The sequence below is a fragment of the Saccopteryx bilineata genome, chromosome 12 (assembly GCF_036850765.1).
Source record: "Saccopteryx bilineata isolate mSacBil1 chromosome 12, mSacBil1_pri_phased_curated, whole genome shotgun sequence".
NCBI classification, from domain to species: Eukaryota; Metazoa; Chordata; class Mammalia; order Chiroptera; family Emballonuridae; genus Saccopteryx; species Saccopteryx bilineata.
Genome location: NC_089501.1, coordinates 2810289 through 2830800, shown reverse-complemented (window position 1 = coordinate 2830800; position 20512 = coordinate 2810289). Strand labels below are relative to the sequence as shown.

Below are 20512 nucleotides of genomic sequence, written 5' to 3'. Positions count from 1 at the left end.
TATTTCCTTCTAAAGTTTGTGTAAGTTGACTGTCAGTTAATCAGTCACCTCAGAGCCCTGGGGACTTCAGAACAATCTATCCCGTTTTTGAAATTATAGTATATGTTAATTTTCAAAATGGTACTAGTTCTAATTCAGAATGTATAGTCCTGTACCCTTCTTCCCCGGAATCTTCCTGATCCCTCTTGCGGATGTGGGGGCAGGGGTGGAGGCAGAGCTGAGGGGTACGTGTGGCTTTCTTAAGTACTTTGGTCACAGGGTGAGACCAAAGGAACCAGGAGGCTGCAACAAGCAATAATCAAAAAGGTGGAAGGGAAGCATAGTAACAGTTACTGGGGGGGAGTGTAGAACGAGGTAAAGGAGAGATAAACGGTGACAGAAGGAGATGACTTGGGGTGGTAAACACAGTTTGATGCATTATAGAATTGCACACCTGAAACCTCCATAATTTTATTAACCCGTGTCACTCCGATAAATTTTTTTAAAGTTAAAAAGAAAGTTAATGAGTACCCACTTGATAAATATCATCATTCCTTATTTCATTTATCCATAGAACAGATCAGTGATAAGAAGATTAATATCTTCAGCAGACAGATGAGCCCACTCAGGCACGTAAGGTGAAGTGCCAGGATGCCCGCGGGCAGCCTTGCTCCTGGTGTGGCATGACTGGGACGCTCGGCTCCCCGCTCCCCGTCCAGGGAGGGAGCCCCACCTTCTCCTACCCAGCCCCTAGGAACAGGAAGTGCCAAAATGAGCTGAGGTTCTGGAGTCAGAAAAGGGGCCTTTGGTGAATTAGTGACCTCCCAGACTCCGGTTCCTCCATGGTTATGAGGGACAGTACTGCCCACCTCATCGGTTTCCTGTATGGATCAAAAGATACCCATATAGGCCTGACCTGTGGTGGCGCACTGGATAAAGCATCGACCTGGAAATGCTGAGGTCGCCCGTTCAAAACCCTGGGCTTGCCTGGTCAAGGCACATATGGGAGTTGATGCTTCCAGCTCCTCCCCCCCTTCTCTTTCTCTTTCTCTTTCTCTTTCTCTTTCTCTTTCTCTTTCTCTTTCTCTTTCTCTTTCTCTTTCTCTTTCTCTCACTCTTTCTCTCTCTCTCTCTCTCTCTCTCTCTCTCTCTCTGTCTTTCCCTCTCCTCTCTAAAATGAATAAATAAAAAATTAAAAAAAAAAAAGATGCCCATATAAGGAACTCAGCACAGGGCCTGACCCATGTCAGCCTTCAGAAATGTTTACTCACTGTCCTCCAGCCCCCATATCCATTCCAACCTGGTGGTCACTATTCAGCTGCTTCCCTCCAAGGGAAGCCATCGGGTGCCGCCTTCTGGGATGCCCCAGACCTGAGCACACTTGATTCGGAACACCAGTCAAGTCTGAGCATAGACCACCTTCAGTCTTCCTCCCCAAGGCCCGAGGGAGGGGGAGGACAGCGAAGAGGGCAGGATTTGAGTGGTAGCTCTGATGCTAAAGGCACGTCACATGCAGACTCATATCACAGCTCATGACTTGTTTACGAGTGACATGTAGCATAATACTGAAAGGGAAAATAAAATCTCCCTCAAAAAATTTAACACAAAGCTGTATAAACATTTACTTGCTGCTGCCTACACTGGAAAAGGCTATTAGCCAAGCGCAGCAGATGTGGAAGGTGAGTGGCCACCGTTTTTATTGGGAATCATCTTTCTGTTCACAGAAGGGGGGGCGATATTCAAGAGCTATGTGCCAGGCAGACGTTAGCTTTGTTCTTCTAGGGGGCTTTGTTTCTGTGTTTGTTTTTAATCCTAAAGTGTCACTGTGGTTTGTCATTTGGAGAACAGAAATATGTCATTCATTCAGTGCAAAGGTACTGAACCCCTGCTCAGTGTCAGTGACTGTGGTACCAGCTGGAGACTTAGGAGCTTCCACAACAACCATAGCAGACAGGTGTTATGGCCACTCCCATTTTCACAAGGCTCGGGAATTCAGCACTACCAAGACGACTCCATTCAGAGACGCTCCATTGGGAGATGGCGTATTTCAATACCTTGGTGGCCCTAAGGGCCCTGGGGTATTCATAAGATGCTGTGAGGAGCCTTTGAGGATGTCCTGGCCTGAAATGTTGCCGTCCCTTCTTTTTCTTCTTCCTTCCATTCAAGTTGCTTTATCTCTCCAGATCCCTATGTTTTCAGGCATCACAGCATCCACTTAGTAGCTCCTCATTTGTTGAACTGAATTCAGTGACTGCTCTTGGATTTGGAATCCCGAGAAAGCTGTTTAATCCTTGGAGCATCTTCATGGTGACCCAACCCCTGGGATGTCGCTGTGCAGACAGGTGGATTTCCCCCAAATAGTATACTTACCGCTCACTTGTAACCCAACATGAACCGCTTTTTGCTCAGATTCTCCAGCTGAGAGGTTTTTGGCATTCCCTCTTGAGTCTAAGGGTGCTGGTGGCAGAATGAGATGCCCTGATCAGCTCCCGGACAGAGGCTGGCACGGCGGAGCCCAGGCACAGCCACAGAGCTCCCAGATGGTTGGAAGATGAGCCTCAGAGAATTGCGAACGGTGTCAGCCAGGCACCCAGTGCCAAGTAGCACAGATTTAAGATTTCTTGATACTCCTAGACAGCTGAGCAGAGATTTTATCAGCAGCCACACACGCAGCCAGCCCATCGTCTCCTTGTCAGCATTTCTGGAATTAATTGGAGCACTGAGTTGACGGACACCAGTGTGGGGATATCTAAAAAGCTCCTCTTTGGTGCTGGTGGTATGTTTTGTGTGGAATTGAATATCCATGGTCTCTGAGAGTGAGGAATGTTGCCCTCTACTGGGACTCGAACTTAATTTTTCATTCAAGCAGATTAGCCAAAAATGGTTCCGTTGGCAGTGTTTCTGACATACTTGGTAGAAGCTGAAATATTTTTATTAATGAAGCTGAATAGTGAGAGTTATGGGGGGGATTTCCAGTTCTGATAGACTCGGGCCTTCTGCCTACTGTGGGAAGGTGGGGAGTCAGAAGACTTCTGTGTGTTGTTGATATTCAGACAATTCACCCAGAAACTTTCCTCTACTTCCTTTCTATACTGGGAATTAATTAGGTCATATCTCCCTCTCTAGAACATGTAGTCTGACTGCATGGCATGTGAGTTTCTGTTGATCTCTCTGCATGGAATCTTTTTAAAGACATTAATAGGATCACTTGTTGTAAAGCAAAGACCCCTTTTCTAAATCACTCCTAGTGCAGTTATGATTTATTTAGTGATTGGCATTACAAACTCAGATTTCTCTATACTAGTAAAACCTTGTGGTAACTTCATGATCTGCCAGACCTCCAAAATTATTTTGGTGTAATAGGATTTAATGCTGAATAAGTTGCTAAAAATCTAATATGCAGTTTGTGGTAATTAGAAAGTAAAGCACTTTGAATTTTAATTGGGCAGTGGTTTTCAATAGTGACCCACAGTCATAAATCCATCCAGTGGAGAAATACAGCTCACATATATAGATTGATATGTAATTATGTAGATATACACAGAGAAATTAAATAAAACGTTCCCAAATTTAATTACTATGAGCAATGCACTCTGGTATTTTCTTTTTTTTTATAAGTAAATTTTTATTCTGGTATTTTCTATTTTTTTTTCTGTCTCTTTTTTCTTTCACACTTCCTCTTTCCTTCCCTCCCTCCTGTTATGCTAGTCATGATCCATCAAGTCAATTTCACCACTTAATGGGTCATGACCCATAGTTCCAAACACACTGCCTTAGGGGTAGAGACTTTCAACTGTCTCTTGTCTCTTTTTCCAAGTTTCGGATGTGTGTATATGTGTATGTGTGTGCGGGGTAAGCGTCCTTCCTCTCCCCCTTCCTTCCTAATTCTTTGCTTTTTGCCAGATAGTAGAACAACCACAAAAAAACAAATTAAGAGCTTAAGGCCTCACCTCCAGCTCAGGTTTCCTGTACCCCTGCCCTGGCAGACGGGCCTCTAAGATGTGCCTTCTGTGAGGGACCCGCCCTGCCCCTGGTGCTGTAGGAAAGTTCTCTTGTTTATTGGTTGAGAGTAATCGTTACAACTAGTTTTATAAATGGCCCACAGTATTTCTTCTAGTCTGGCTTGGGAGTAACATTTCTTTCATAATCATATTGTAATAAGTATTTACTGTGGTCACACGGGCTCAGCGCTTGGTGTGCTTTAGCGCAGAAAGCCCTCACAGCCCGTGAGACAGGTACCATTATTTTTTTAAAGATTTGATTTATTCATTTTACAGTGGTGGTGGTGGTGTTGGAGGCGGGGGAACGACAGACAAGAAGTAGTTGCTTCACTCTAGCTGGTCATTGACTGCTTGTCGTTTGTGCCCTGACCAGGCAAGCCCAGGGTTTTGATTTTTTAATTTTTTATTTTTATTTTTGTATTTTTCTGAAGTTGGAAAAGGGGAGGCAGTCAGACAGACTCCTGCATGTGCCCGACCGGGATCCACCTGGCATGCCCACCAGGGGGCGATGCTCTGCCCATCTGGGGTGTTGCTCTGTTGCAACCAGAACCATTCTAGCGCCTGAGGCAGAGGCCATGGAGCCATCCTCAGCGCCCGGGCCAACTTTGCTCCAATGGAGCCTCGGCTGTGGGAGGAGAAGAGAGAGACAGAGAGGAAGGAGAAGGAGAGGAGAAGGAGAGGGGTGGAGAAGCAGATGGGCTCTTCTTCTGTGTGCCCTGGCTGGGAATCGAACCCGGGCCTCCTGCCCGCCTGGCTGACGCTCTACCACTGAGCCAACTGGCCAGGGCCCAAGCCCAGGGTTTTGAACTGGCGACCTCAGCATTCCAGGTCGGTGCTTCATCCACAGCGCCACCACAGGTCAGGTTGTTCTTCTGTCGTAAGCATGAATTTGAGAGTGGTAGAACCCCTTGCCCTGCTTTGATCATCCATACGTGTGGTTGCCTAACATTCATTGAGCTCTTCTGTGTCCCAGGCCCTTTGGTAGGCAGTAAGAGTAGACTCAGAAATGACCTGGTCCCGTGTCATGTAACCAGCCTGCAGTGGGATGAGGATGAGGACAGCTTGGTGAGAGGACCCCAGGAGGGAGTGGGGGCAGGTGGCAGACTCCTCCCACCCTGCCGTGTCCCTGGTCCTGTACTCTTGGGAGGTGTAGAGGTGGTGAGGTACCAGAGGGCCTCAGAAAAACAAACCCTGAAAAAGTATTGGGCCTCTCCTTGGGATAATAAAGACACAAGTATTCCTCTATCTTCAGATTCCTCGGAGAGTCAAGTAGCTTTTATTTTGCGTGGTTATCAACAGAGATGTAGAGAAAAATTAACCTTTCTGTAATATGAGTCAGATAATTTTGTTATCTAAGAGGGTGTAGGAAGTAATCGATTAATTTAAGTGAAATAGAACATGGGAAGTTCAGAAGGATCAGAGGGTTGTGTGTGTCTGGCCTTCTGTCCTGTTTTCAGCCTGGGCCTCCTTGTTCTTGGCGCCAGGTTGCCCACCTGCCATTGTAAACCTAGCCTCTTGAAATCGTCTCTTTGTCCTGCAAGAAAAACACCTCAGGTACTGTTTTATGCTGGCATTGGTTATCTGAGGACTTACAAACGACATCGACTCTGCCTGGACGAGAAAGACTGAGCAGGCAGGCAGTCTTTCAGGCCTCGGCGACTCGGGACCAGCAGCACGCCCGGGAGCTTGTTAGGAACGCAGACCCAGGGGTCAGAGTCTGCATTCTAACAAGACCCCAGGGGACTCATGCTAGAGTTTCAGAAGCAGTGGCCAGGCCAGGCGGAGCTGTGCTTTTCCACGGTGTAGAAGCATCCTGAGGACGCACTTTGTTCTTGTCCAGTCCACAGTTGCCTGCGGCATGTGCCTGTCAGTGGAAGCCAAGGTTTTGAGCTTCAGCCCTGCTTGCTCCCCTGACACCCTCCAGAGCTCGCTGCTTAGCTCTTCTGCTTTATTAAACCCTCAAAAATTACATTCCTACACATTTTTGGTTCAAATTCAACATTTACCAAAAACAACTTTATAAAGTTAGGACTGAAATACAGTGAATGGCACATATTTAAAGTGCATCATTTGTTCAGTTTTGACACATGTGTATCAGTGAATTCATCACCATGATCAAGATAACAAACATAACAACCATTAAAGTTTGTGCCTCTGCATCCTCCCTGCACCTCCGCGTGACCACTACCTGCTTTCTGTCACTATAGATAAGTGTGTACTGTTTAGAACTTTATATGACTGGAATCATACAGTGCGGCCTCTTTCATTTGTCTGGCTTCTTTCAGTGTTATTACTTTGAGATTTATCATGAGTTTCATGTGGAGCAGTTTTATTGAGTAGTAGTCCATGGTATGAATATAACTGTTTACATACTTTTTTTTTGGTGATGGAGACAGTGAGAGGGACAGACAGGAAGGGAAAGAGCTGAGAAGCATCAAGTCTTCATTGTGGCACCTTAGTTGTTCATTGATTGCTTTCTCATGTGAGCCTTGACTGGGGGGGGGGGGGCTACAGCAGACCGACTGACCCCTTGCTCAAGCCATCGACCTTGGGCTTCAAGCCAGCAACCATGGGGTCATGTGTATGATCCCACGCTCAAGCCAGTGACCCCGTACTCAAGCTGGTGAGCCTGTGCTCAAGTCAGCAAACTCAGGGTTTCAAACCTGGGTTCTCTGTGTCGCAGTCTGACACTCTATCCACTGTGCCACCGCCTAGTCATGCTACATACTTGTTAATAAAAATTTGGGTTCTTGTTTGGGGCTGTTTACAGATAGGGCCACCATAAACATTTGCTTAGAAGTATTAATATGATCTTGTGCTTTCAATTTGCTTGATAAATAAATACCTAGGAATGGAATACCTGAGTCATGGTCCATGTATGTTTAACATTTTTGGAAAGTACCAAGTGTTTTCCAAAGAGTACATTGTTTTATATCCCCACCAGCAGTGTCTGAGAGTTCCATTTCCTTCACCTCGTCTCAGTTCATATCATCTGTCTTTTTTTTAATGTTTTTTATTTTTATTGATTTTAGAGAGAGGAGAAGGGGGGAGGGAGGGAGAGAGACTGGAGCATCGATCTATTCCTGTATCTGCCCTAACTGGGGATCGCCTGGTAACCTCTGCATGCCAGGACGATGCTCTAACCAACCGAGCTATCAGGCCAGGGCACGGCTGTCTTTTTGATTATACCCATTCTAGTGGGTATAATTTTAGTGGTGTGGTATTTCACTGTGGTTTTGATTTGCATGTTATTAATCATCTTTTATGTCTTATTTGTCATTTATATATCTTCTTTGAAGTGGTTGTTGAAATAATTAATAGGGTTTTATGTTATTTTGTTTGAGAGTTCTTTTAAGTCAGGAGTCGGGAAACTTTTTGGCTGAGAGAGCCATGAATGCCACATATTTTAAAATGTGATTCCATGAGAGCCATACAACGACCCATGTACCTTACGCATTATCCAATAAAAATTTGGTGTTGTCCCGGAGGACAGCTGTGATTGGCTCCAGCCACCCGCAACCATGAATATGAGCAGTAGGAAATGAATGGATTGTAATGCATGAGAATGTTTTATTTTTTTTATTTTTTATTTTTTTTGTATTTTTCTGAAGTTAGAAACGGGGAGGCAGTCAGACAGACTCTCACATGCGCCCGACCGGGATCCACCCGGCACGCCCACCAGGGGGCAATGCTCTGCCCATCTGGGGCGTCGCTCCATTGCAACCAGAGCCATTCTAGCGCCTGAGGCAGAGGCCATAGAGCCATCCTCAGCACCCGAGTCAAGTTTGCTCCAATGGAGCCTTGGCTGCGGGAGGGGAAGAGAGAGACAGAGAGGAAGGAGAGGGGGAGGGGTGGAGAAGCAGATGGGCACTTCTCCTGTGTGCCCTGGCCGGGAATTGAACCTGGGACTCCTGCACACCAGGCTGACACTCTACCACCGAACCAACCGGCCAGGGCCGAGAATGTTTTATATTTTTAACGTTTTTTTTTTTTGTTTTTTTTTTTTAATTAAAGATTTGTCTGCAAGCCAGATGCAGCCATCAAAAGAGCCACATCTGGCTCGTGAGCCATAGGTTCCTTACCCTGTTTTAAGTATTCTGAGTTCAGGTTCTTTAGCAGATAAATGATTTACCAGTGTTTTCTTCCAATTGGGGCTTTTTTTTTCTTTCATTCTTTTAACAGTGTTCTTCAAAAAGCAGAAGTTTTTATTTTGATGAAGTCCAGTTTATTCATTTGTTCTCTATGGATGGTACTTGTAGTGTTCTAAGAAATATTTGCCAAAACTAAGGTCACAAAGGATTTCTTATGTTTTCCTCTAGAAGTTAAAATTTTAAGTTAGGTCCATGATCCATCTTGAGTTCATTACTATGTATGGAACATGGTAGAATGAACAGCATCATTTGTAAAAAAGATTATCCTGCCTGACCTGTGGTGGCACAGTGGGTAAAAGCGTCGACCTGGAATGCTGAGGTTGCGAGTTCGAAACCCCGGGCTCGCCTGGTCAAGGCACATATGAGAGTTAATGCTTTCTGCTCCTTTTTATTTAAAAAAAAAAAAAAAGATTATCCTTTCTCTACTGACTTGCCTTTGAACCTTCCTTGAAAATCACCTGTCAGCCTGACCTGTGGTGGCGCAGTGGATAAAGTGTTGACCTGGAATGCTGAGGTCACTGGTTCAAAACCCTGGGCTTGCCTGGCCAAGGCACATATGGGAGTTGATGCTTCCTGCTCCTGATCCCCTTCTCTCTCTCTCTCTATCTCTCTCTCTCCCCCTCTCTAAAGTGAATATATAAAATCTTAAAAAAAGAAAATTACCTGTCCATGTGTATGTTCAGGGCCTGGCAGTAGGAAAAACTACTGATGAAAGCAGTGAGGACTCTGGGTTCGCAGTGCTCAGGGTGATTGCTCTTCCATGGTGGAGTTTGGAGTCCAACTTTGGGGACCTTAAAGAGTATCTGAGCTTCCCTGGGAATCCAGCAACAAGGGCCCTGCAGAATGTCCACCCTTGGGTTTTGGTAGGGCTTGATTCTCCTACAGACCTCTGTTTAGCAAGGCAGAATAGTACCTAGCAAGTACTCTTCTAGATGCATAAGATACACATTAATTTATTACATACAGTCGGTGATTTAGGACAGTGTGGCTTAATTCCCTCCTGGAATTCTGGTTGAGAAGTGCTACTAGACTAACAAGGAGACCAAGACTTAGAAACCTGGGAGGCCCCATCATTTCACAGAATGTCACAGTTGCACAGGCTCTGGAAAATCCTGGGCTAGCCCAGCCCTTTTGCGATCTGAGATAAGACGTGATTCCAGGCTGTGGTGGAGTTGGCAACACACTGCCACTGTTGAGACCCCGTTCTCCTGTGTCTGCCGCTGTGCATCTCAGCTGCCCCCAGAGGAACTGTCTGTTCAGGAGGCTGCAGCGTGGAGGGCATGCTGGAGCTGCCAGAGGCAGGAGTCGTTCTCCCTGCTTGAGAGCAGCTGAACCCGGGTCAGTGGTGGCCTGGCCATGGCGGGGCTACCATAGGGGCTCCTCGTGTTCCCGTGGCCTCCCCCGTCCCGAGCAGGGTTCTTGCCCCACCTGGCCAGCATCTGTGCTCGGTCTCCTGTCCGGTCCTGTGGGCAGGAGGTGCAGCTCTGGCATCCTGCAGCAGTCCGAGGCTTTTCTGGTCCGCTCTGAGCCTCTCTCAGGACACAGGAAGCATGAGCAGGTCTGTACTGGGGTGTGCTCCTGCACAGGCCGAGTGACTCCAGGGTGAGCGAAGCAGTTCCTCAGGCGCTCCTGGGCATGGCCTTGGCCTCTGTGTGTGTGTGTGACACAGATCTGTGTCTCCAGTGGTAAATGAGAACGCTCCCCTAACACAGCTGTGTTTTACAGGTGCTCCTGGCAGGCATGAGGAACCGGGAGAACAGCTCGCCCTGCCAGGGCAACGGGGAGCAGCTTGGCAGGGGCAAACACTTGGTCTCTGTGTGGCCGGGCGAGGAGGAGCCCTGCAATGACATCAGCACGCCCTCCTACAAGAAGCCGCTGTACGGCATCTCACACAAGATCATGGAGAAGAAGAACCCCCCTGTGGGGGACGTGCTCAGCACATACGAACTCTTGGAGAAGGCAAACCCCAGCAACGTCCCCTCACCACTGCGGCTCCTCAATGAGACGCAGAAGCGGGACAGTGGCGGTGGCAGTGCAGCCACCGACAGTGACCCCAACATCTACTTTCTCATCCAGAAGATGTTCTACATGCTCAACACACTTTCCTCCAACATGTCCCAGCTGCACAGCAAGGTGGACCTGCTGTCCCTGGAGGTGAGCCGCATCAAGAAGCAGGTGAGCCCCACAGAGATGGTGGCTAAGTTCCAGCCACCCCCCGAGTACCAGCTGACTGCAGCGGAGCTCAAACAGATTGTGGACCAGAGCTTGTCGGGCGGCGACCTGGCCTGCCGCCTGCTGGTGCAGCTCTTCCCCGAGCTCTTCAGCGATGTGGACTTCTCCCGTGGCTGCAGTGCCTGCGGCTTTGCAGCCAAGAGGAAGCTGGAGTCTCTGCACCTGCAGCTCATCCGCAACTACGTGGAGGTCTACTACCCCTCAGTGAAGGACACGGCTGTGTGGCAGGCGGAGTGCCTGCCCCAGCTGAACGACTTCTTCAGCCGCTTCTGGGCCCAGCGGGAAATGGAGGACAGCCAGCCAGGGGGCCAGGTCACCAGCTTCTTTGAGCCCGAGCAGGTGGACCCCAGCCACTTCCTGGACAACAAAGACCAGGAGGAGGCTCTGTCCCTGGATCGGAGCAGCACTAACACCTCTGAACATGTGGTGGACACGCAGGACCTCACCGAGTTCCTGGATGAAGCCTCCTCGCCAGGCGAGTTTGCGGTCTTCCTTCTGCACCGGCTTTTCCCAGAGCTCTTCGACCACCGGAAGCTGGGTGAGCAGTACAGCTGCTATGGAGACGGCAGCAAGCAGGAGCTGGACCCGCAGAGGCTGCAGATCATCCGCAACTACACGGAGATCTACTTCCCGGACATGCAGGAGGAGGAGGCCTGGCTGCAGCAGTGTGCCCAGCGCATCAACGACGAGCTTGAGGGGCTGGGGCTGGACGGGGGCAGCGAGGGCGAGCCCCCGCGGGACGACTGCTACGACTCTTCCAGCCTGCCCGATGACATCTCCGTGGTCAAGGTGGAGGACAGCTTCGAGGGCGAGCGGCCCGGCCGGCGGTCCAAGAAGATCTGGCTGGTGCCCATCGACTTCGACAAGCTGGACGTCCCGCAGCCCGACTTCGAGGTGCCGGGCCCTGACTGCCTGCTCAGCAAGGAGCAGCTGCGCAGCATCTACGAGAGCAGCCTGTCCATCGGCAACTTCGCCTCGCGCCTGCTGGTTCACCTCTTCCCGGAGCTCTTTACCCACGAGAACCTGCGCAAACAGTACAACTGCAGTGGCTCGCTGGGCAAGAAGCAGCTGGACCCGGCTCGCATCAAGCTCATTCGCCACTACGTGCAGCTGCTCTATCCCCGGGCCAAGAACGACCGCGTGTGGACGCTGGAGTTTGTGGGCAAACTGGACGAGCGCTGCCGGCGTCGGGACACGGAACAGAGGCGGTCCTACCAGCAGCAGCGCAAGGTCCACGTGCCGGGCCCCGAGTGCAGAGACCTGGCAAACTATGCAATCAACCCCGAAAGATTCCGAGAGGAATTTGAGGGGCCCCCACTGCCCCCCGAAAGAAGCAGCAAGGACTTCTGCAAGATCCCTCTGGATGAGCTGGTGGTCCCCTCCCCAGACTTCCCAGTGCCTTCGCCATACCTGCTGTCAGACAAGGAGGTGCGCGAGATCGTGCAGCAGAGCCTCTCGGTGGGCAATTTCGCGGCCCGCCTTCTCGTCAGGCTCTTTCCCGAACTCTTCACTGCGGAGAACCTCCGGCTGCAGTACAACCACTCCGGGGCCTGCAACAAGAAGCAGCTGGACCCCACACGGCTCAGGCTCATCCGCCACTACGTGGAGGCGGTGTACCCGGTGGAGAAGATGGAGGAGGTGTGGCATTATGAATGTATCCCCAGCATCGACGAACGGTGCCGACGCCCCAACAGGAAAAAATGTGATATCTTGAAAAAAGCCAAGAAAGTGGAGAAGTGACTGGTACCCTGGGGCTGGAGCCTCCTTTTGGCGCACGTGTATGGTATCCATAGACACGCACCTTATGTCAGTGGGAAGTGGCTTACTACTTTTGCACACGTAAACACCCACCCAACCACACAAGAAAGAAGCCTTACATTTGGCCTCTCCTACTTCCAGCTTCTGTCTGGAGTTCCCTGGAGCAGCCAGTCGAGGGATGGCTGAGCTGGGAGAGCAGAGGCCTCGGGAGAGGGCTTCTCTCTTCTTGGCTCTGTCCTCCCCTTCTTCTCAATTTGAAATGCAAATTCAGCAACTCTCTTGCTTGTTTCTCTTCCCACATTTTGCATCTTCCATTTTTATCAAATTTTTTAAATTAAAAAGAAACCCTTTTAAAAAAAAAGAATCATAGGGCTCTTTGGGGGCCACTTTGCTTAGGGAAAAATAATCTTTTAAATAGTCAAGGTGAAGTACTGTTAGATGACTTCAGTTGCTGGGATTTCTTTTTAAGATGGTTTCAGATGTATGAAATTTTTAGAAGGGCCATGTTTGTGCATGATGCCTAATACTAGCTTCAGGTGGCATAGAGTCCCACTTTACTGACCTTTTACATCTGATTTTGGAAGAGTCAAGAAGCCCCTGGGCTGGTGGTAGATGGGAGGGGATAGTGCGACGCCCTCTCAGAAAGTGGTCGCTTTCCCCCTTCTGCTGGGTGCGAAGAAGGGGCTTGCTGGCGGCTGGGCCTGGTGGTCGCTGCTGGGTCGGGAGAACGTTGCGCTCACTCTCTGTAGACGAGAACACTGGATGATGATGAGGAGGAGGAGGAAGAGGTTATGAATGTAGGTAGACGTGGGAACACGTTCACAATGTCATTTGAGCTGTGTCTCTCCAATGCCCCCTTCCCTTTCCATATGAGGATGCCGATTGGAGGGGCAGGCACAGTTCTTTGGAAAACAGTGTGTGTGACTAATTGGCTTCTTGTTTGATTTAACGATGGGTCCTTTCAGACTCACCGAGAATTGTTTACTTTGTGTGTATTCAGACAAAACATGGGTTCTGGGAGCTGTATGGTGATGTCCCCACACCTCAGTGTCAGCTCCTTCAGTCAGGGTGCATCCTAGTTCCTCAGGGGTCCCAGACCCTCAGGCCTCTCGGGGATACCTGGTACTGGAAGGACACAGGTCATCTCAGATGGGGCCCCCATGTTGCTTCCCAGGGTCTGCTCAGAGCTCTCACCTCAGACCCTATAAGAAGGCCCTGCTGTCCTACACCTGGCTGGTCCCTGGGCCTGGGGCTGAGACGTTTCTGCTCTCCGCACTGGTTGGGGAGGTCTGGCTGCTTCAGTCCAGTGGCACGTTCTCCAGGAGTTCCAGCCGGGAAATCCCCCAGTAGTTCAAGTCGTTAAAAACAATACTTGTGCTTATCTGACTTTGGGGGCCAAATGCCTAAAGGGAAAGGAAACAGTAAATGGATCACACAGGGTAGTCATAAAACCCTTGTGGCTTAATATTTGGCTACCTTAAATGCAGAAATCATAGCAGCAGTCTGTGAATTGTCCTTGTACAGCTGGTACGGACTTTGGTTCCGGTGGCTGTTTGACATAGTTTTGTCTGCACCCAGCAGGCCTTTTTATTTTTATTTTTTTAAATATATATGACAAGATTTTGAGCAGTGTAAAGTTGGTGACCTAACTTTAGTAAATTTGCTCTTAAATGTCATTTACAGATTATTTCTGTTGAAACTGCAGGCATAAATTATTGAAATTTAGAACTTCCCAGAGATTAAATGACTCTCACCCACTCACATGTGCACATACACATTTCTTATTAAAAAGCAAGTGAGATGAAGGAGACCTATATACATAGCAAGTTCAACCTCTTTGTGCCTGGAAAGAAGAAAAGGGACTCCGGAGCAGCCAGGAGGCTCACTCCCTCTCACCACCTGGGCCTTTCTCTATGCCTTAGTTTCCCCAACAACAAATGCATGCGCACACGCGTACATACACATGCGTACCCACTCGCTCGCTCACACCCTACCCAAAGATGGTAGTGATGCCCACCCACCAGCCCTGCTGATTGGAGGGTGCCGTGAGACTTGTTCTGGTCCCTAGGATGTGTCCAGGAGGATTCCAAGCCATGTGAAACTTGTCCTGCTTTCTAGAGTAGAGGGTGGAGTGTGACCCTGCAGCTTCAGAAGCACAATCATTTATTAATAATTTTTTTAAATATTATCTACCTACGTTAAATCAACATGTTCTAAGAATGAAATAATGTCTGTAACCTGGAACATGTTCAATTTTTGGAAACCTTATTTTGGTGGTTTCCTTAATACCTCTCCTTCGTATTGCCCCACCCACCCGTCCTCGAGTCCCTTTCAGTGAAGAGAGGTGCACACTCGGGGAGCGGCTTCCTATTCCTCACTGTCTCATCAGGAAACGCGCGCAGGTCCTGCGTCTCTCTGTATGGTGTCCTCAGTTCTCCAGCCGTACAGGTGGGCTCCAGGGACAGTGTTTTACATGAAGCAATAGAAGTACAAAATTTAATGTTTTCCATAAAATCTGTTGGCAAATCCCTTTTCCCTCTTCATCTAAATTCTTTACTTTTTACTTGCTTTTTTGGATTATTTTTTCTTTTTGGTCTTGTATCCGGAGAACTAAAGAATTAGCACAGACACATTCTGATGTTAAGTAAAATAGCAAGTCACAATAGGTGGTAGTTTCCCTCATTTTCTGTGTTAGTAAGTTTTAAAAAGAATGTATGAAGATAGTCATGAATGTACTAAGTGTTCTAATCCTGCTTTGGTTCGTTTTTTGCTGTGTCTACATGACAACGACCATTTGACAGGGAATAAAGTCGTGTCATGTTTCGTGTCAGGGGCATTACTGTGCCCTCTCCCCACTCAGTGTCGCCCTGAACCCTTTTTTGTCTTTAAGTTGGGGAAGGGGGTATTATATCAGCAGCAATCATCAACCAACCAATGGGATCTACTTAGTGATGGATGGATTAGCTGTTTAAGTGGTAAGAGTCACTGGCCTGTTCGTACCCCACAGCATGGCCACTTGGGTTCCTGTAGAAATGGCTTCAGTTTCCGCCTTTCCCCCCAGATGTTTGCCTCGTGCCTGACCGGGGAGGGAGATGCTAAGATCGGAGGTCTTTGAGTTCTCACCCTTTCTGCGTAGACAGATGACATGAAGTGGGGGTGGGTCCAGGGGCTGCTCCTGCCATTTGGAAATAGTTGCCTCGCGTAGATCCAGCCTTAATCCTTTTCTGACATCCTAGTGGTAGCAGACCCTGCACAAAGTGGATATCAGAGTTCATACTGTGAGGAGACACAATAATGAGAATAGTTTTACCAAAGATAATGAAATACCACATAATGTCTGCATTTGACCGTTGATTAGAGTGCATCCTTAGAAAACTGAATGTAACGAAAACCCAGGACATTTTTTTGGAAATTGTATGCTCTTTAGCAACGTTGTGTGAATTTTTTATACAAGCACTGTTCTATGAGTTATATAAAATGTTATAAAAATAGAAAAAAAAAATACGTTCTCGTACCATCTTATTTTCTTAGGGAAGAGGTCCCTCGGAACATGCCTTGGTCTGTTGGTCGTCCGGGCCCCCTCCCCGCCGGCTCCCAGGGGGGGATGTGCATGCTCAGGGCCCCTCAGCCCTTGGGGCTTCCACGCTGGGTGGCAGGATTTCAGTTTGTCACAGCTGAATGACTGAGAAGTCAGCAAATCCTAGCCCGTTTCTACACAGACTGCTTCCTGGCCACGCTGTGGGGGGGTGCACTTGACCCGCCTTTCCTGGCCCACCCATCACTCCCTGGTGAGGCCGTGAGGCCGGGCAGGCGGCAAGCTGCTGTTCACACTTTTTCCTCCAGATTAAATGGGATTTAGCTCCTCAAAGTTACCATAATTAACTGATAACAAAAGTGTGCATGTTTTTTCTCAAACCTCTTTGGCTAATGATAAGTCATTTACTTTAATGTCTCATGGTAAAAATGATGTCTCCAGCTGTCAGAAGAGTGTTTTGTTTGGCCCAAGCGTCAGTATATAAAGCGAGTGTTACTTGGTTGTGAGTCCTGCCACTTCTGCTCTAAGCCACGTGCAGGTTAGGACAGGTTGGGCTGGAGCCCCAAAGGCTAAATACATAAGTAAGTTTAAGCAAGACCTGAAGGAAGGCCAAATTCTTTACGCCTCTTCTAGCTGTAAGTATCCTTGTTTTCTACCAAAAAGAAAATTCAGAGAAGTTTAATATATGTGAGCTTAGAAACTCTAGTTCTCAGGGGTAAGAGCACACACCAGATTAGTTACCATTCTCGTTGGGATGGTGAGATACAGTGGACTCTTTAAGGGAGCTTCCAGATAAGCCTAAAGTCCCCTTTCCAGTGGTGGGAAGGGAATGAGCATTTATTGGGAGCTGTACCCGGATCTTAGAATCTGCTCAAGAGCCCTGCAAGGTGAATTCCATCATTATGCCTGTTGTCAAGAAAGCTAAGATCCTGAATGATGTTTATACCATCTCATTTAGTTCTCATATAAACTCAGTGTTTTGGACACTTACTTCTGGGTAAGGCTGGAGAAAGAAATGGGTTTGTAGGTTTTATTGCCAAACCTGACACAACTCACGAATTGCATTGCCAGGATTTGAATCCAAGTTGTCTTTGCCATATCAAACCATCTCAAGAGCCATGCACCCCTGAGCCACAACACAGATTGAGGTCCAAAAATAACTGCAAGTCAGTGTCCTGCCACCCATACCCTCTAAAGTCTAAGCCTTTGGGGGGCTTAGATATGGATGCACTGGTTTTATAATTGCTCTGGGTGAAATAATTGTGGGGAGTCTGGCCAGACGTGTTCTGGTGGTAGTAAATTTTGAGGGTTGTGAAATAAATGCCATGCATCACCCTGCCTAGGAACAGAGCTTGAGACGGGGTTCTTGTGCAAGTATCTGTGGCCTGCTGTCAGGAGGAGGAGCCTCAGAAAAGCAGGAGGGGCCCAGGACGTCCGGAAGCGAGTGTCCTTTCCACTGCGGTCTGGCTTCATTCCCGTCCACTGAGAAGTCCTAGAATATGAATTGTTTAGCAGAATTGGTCCCAGTTGAAGCAAAGGGGCCAGTTAATGATTTGACTGAGGTCTGGCCCATGGGAAAGGGGTAGCTTGCCCAGCAGGGTGGCTCCTTTGGGCTCCAGAAGGCACACTGGCACTTGACAGCTACAGGATGGGTTCAGTGGCAGAGGGGATCGCCTTGGGACTCCGTCAGCACTGACAAAGGGCAGAACCACCAGAGGTCATGTTAAACCACATCCCTGGGCCACACCCCCTGGGGTTCTGATTCAGTAGGTTTAGGGTGGGGCCTAAGAATTTGCATTCCCAGGTGATGCTGCTGTTGATGTTCAGGGGCTCACTGAGAACTGCTTGCATGACAGTCACTTCACAAAATTCAGTGTGAGTATCTGTATGTACAGACACTGCAGGCTTAGCACTTTCCTGGTTATTAGAAATAGATCTAAGCCTGACCTGTGGTGGTGCAGTGGATAAAACGTCGACCTGGAACAGTGAGGTTGCCGGTTCAAAACCCTGCACTTGTCTGGTCAAAGTACATATGGGAGTTGATGCTTCCTGCTCCTCCTCCCTTTCTCTCTGTCTCTGTCTCCTCTCTAAAACAAGCAAAAAACCCAAGGGAACTTGGTATTTCAGAAATAGATCTAAGATGAAATAAGTGGTTTCCTATTGTGTTCCAATACAACTGACTAGTGGTAAACGAAATCTTAGCTTTCAGGTCAGTGGGAAGAGGCAGGTTTCCGTCTGCTTTGCCATCAGGGTTTCGGGGCACTGGCCAAATGTGATGGCTTTTGCCAGAACATTTCTGCGTGGTGAAGCATGCCCGTTGATTTTATTTTAAGGAATAATTCATTTGTTCTTCTAAATAGAGTTTGTAGTCCAGATGGTGAACAGTGTCCTTGACAGAGGTTGAGAGCATGCAGTGCTGTAGCCCCTCCTTCCAGAAGCTCCTGCAGTGTGACAGCTGTCTTCAGAAGTGACAACAGGACCCTAAATTACAGGGAGTTCTGTTATTTATAAGAGCTCCCATTTTTTGAGCTCCTATAATGGGTCAAGAATATGGTAGGGATCTGACAATTCATTTAATCCTCACAGAAATCCTGTGAGCTAGATATTTTTATTCCTATTTTATAAAAGGGGATACTTCCAGAGGTTAAGTAACTTGGTCAAGGTCATCAGGTAGCCGAGCTGGGGGCCTCTAATGATGGCCAGGCGGGCTCCGAAGTCTGCCACCATTCGTGTAGCTGTGTGTAATAATTGTCTCCGTCTCTCTACCTAGTGGTCCCCCACCATTTAACTTTGGCTGACCATCCACAGTCTCTGAGCTTCTGGACCCATCCAAGTGAGAGTGTTTGACCCACAAAACGTCTTAATGCCACAGGAAATAGAACAAGAAATTCAGGAATAATCATTTCTACCTCTAAAGGAAGTTCACTCAGCAAAAATATAACACCTGCTATTTCCTGGGCACTATGCCATGATTCTTTTTTTTTTTTTTTTTTAAGCATCAATTAAAAAAATTTTTTTTTATTTATTCATTTTTATTATTAGGAGAGAGAGAGAGAGAGAGAGAGAGAGAGAGAGAGAGAACAGAGGAGGAGCAGGAAGCATCAACTCCCATATGTGCCTTGACCAGGCAAGCCCAGGGTTTCAAACCGGTGACCTCAGGGTTCCAGGTCGACACTTTATCCACTGCGCCACCACAGGTCAGGCAATGCCATGATTCTAATGAGTCCCAACTTCACTAGTTGGTGGTTTAAAAAGCCTGTTGAGTTTGGAGAGAAGGTCCTGATGGTAAACAGCACAAAACCTGACATATCTTGTCTGAAACTGATCTTTAGGATGCACGAGTAAGCAGGTGGAGGCCTTGGCTCTGGCCCTCGGCACAGACAGCTGAAGCCATCCCAGATGGGACAGGGCCAGGCTCTGGCCTGAGGCACACCTGCGGGTCTGCAGTTCCCTGACTCTTGAGTCTCCTAAACTAGACAGTTTGCTTCAGCTGGGAATGCTGGCTCCAGGACTCCATAGCCATGGTTTTTCTGGGGTTCGGTTCCTGCTATTTCTGACACAAGGTATTAAACCCAAGTCTCCTTGGATTTGACAAACTGAACTCTCAGCACCCAGGCATGATGAGGGATATACTTCTGCATGTGTTAGGCTCTTGGGGGTAGGTGTCTTCTCTTCAGGTTGTTAATCGTGATTGTGTTGCTGAGATCCAGAGTTGGCTGCCACTGTTTTATCCTCGCCTTTGTCTCAGAATCAGGAGTTACGAGGTCCCCACATCCGGTGGAGAAGTACTGCATCTTCTAGTATCTGACCCTTCTGAGTGGGGCTCCAGAAATTACTATATTTCTCTAAATAGAAATTGCCCATTTTAGGGACTTGGCTATTCTACCCTGACAAGTTTGGGTAACTGCCTTGGGGAAGGTCTCTCCAGCTTTCAGAATAAAGTACCCAGATGGAAGGCCCACTGGGTATAGCTGACATCTCTACAACAGAATCAAGAAGTACATTGTGAGTGATCTGAGTCCTCAGGACCTTACAAAATTGTAGACTCTTTTTTCTTTTTACAGAGACAGAGTCAGAGAGAGGAATAGATAGGGACAGGAACAGAGAGAGATGAGAAGCATCAATCATCAGGTTTTCATTGCGACACCTTAGTTCAGGGGTCCCCAAACTACGGCCCGCGGGCCACATGCGGCCCCCTGAGGCCATTTATCCGGCCCCCACCGCACTTCCGGAAGGGGCACCTCTTTCATTGGTGGTCAGTGAGAGGAGCATAGTTCCCATTGAAATACTGGTCAGTTTGTTGATTTAAAATTAAATGTTATATTTGTTCCTGTTTTGTTTTTTTACTTTAAAATAAGATATGTGCAGTGTGCATAGGGATTTGTTCATAGTTTTTTTTTATAGTCCGGCCCTCCAATGGTCTGAGGGACAGTGAACTGGCCCCCTGTGTAAAAAGTTTGGGGACCCCTGCCTTAGTTGTTGGTTGATGGCTTTCTCATATGTGCCTTCACCGTGGGCCTTAGCGGACCAAGTAACCCCTTTCGAGCCAGCGACCTTGGGTCCAAGCTGGTGAGCTTTGCTCAAACCAGATGAGCCTGCACTCAAGCTGGCGACCTCGGGGTCTTGAACCTGGGTCCTCTGCATCCCAGTCCGACGCTCTATCCACTGCGCCACTGCCTGGTCAGGTTCAAAATTGTACTTTCACCATTTTGCTTTTGATATAGCTGGTCACTTTAGCAATAATGATGAAAGAAAAACTTTAAAAAGGGCCAGCAAGCATGTCTTTGAGAACAACAGGAGAATGGCAGTCTCAGAAGGCAGCACTGCATTTCAGAGCCACAGTGAAATTTCAAGGA

At 48.0% G+C, this 20512-nt stretch overlaps 1 protein-coding gene across 3 annotated transcripts in view; it reads left to right on the top strand.

Annotated features, from left to right (window-relative positions):
* The window catches only part of BEND3 (BEN domain containing 3), a 36386-nt gene extending 20792 nt beyond the window's left edge, over positions 1 to 15594 (top strand). For all 3 annotated transcript variants that reach the window (XM_066248053.1, XM_066248055.1, XM_066248056.1), the window contains exon 4: positions 9857 to 15594. In XM_066248053.1, coding sequence (XP_066104150.1) covers positions 9857 to 12103 — 2247 coding nt within the window. In that variant the 3' untranslated portion in view covers positions 12104 to 15594. The remainder of the gene's footprint in view (positions 1 to 9856) is intronic.
* Positions 15595 to 20512: the final 4918 nt, after the last annotated feature.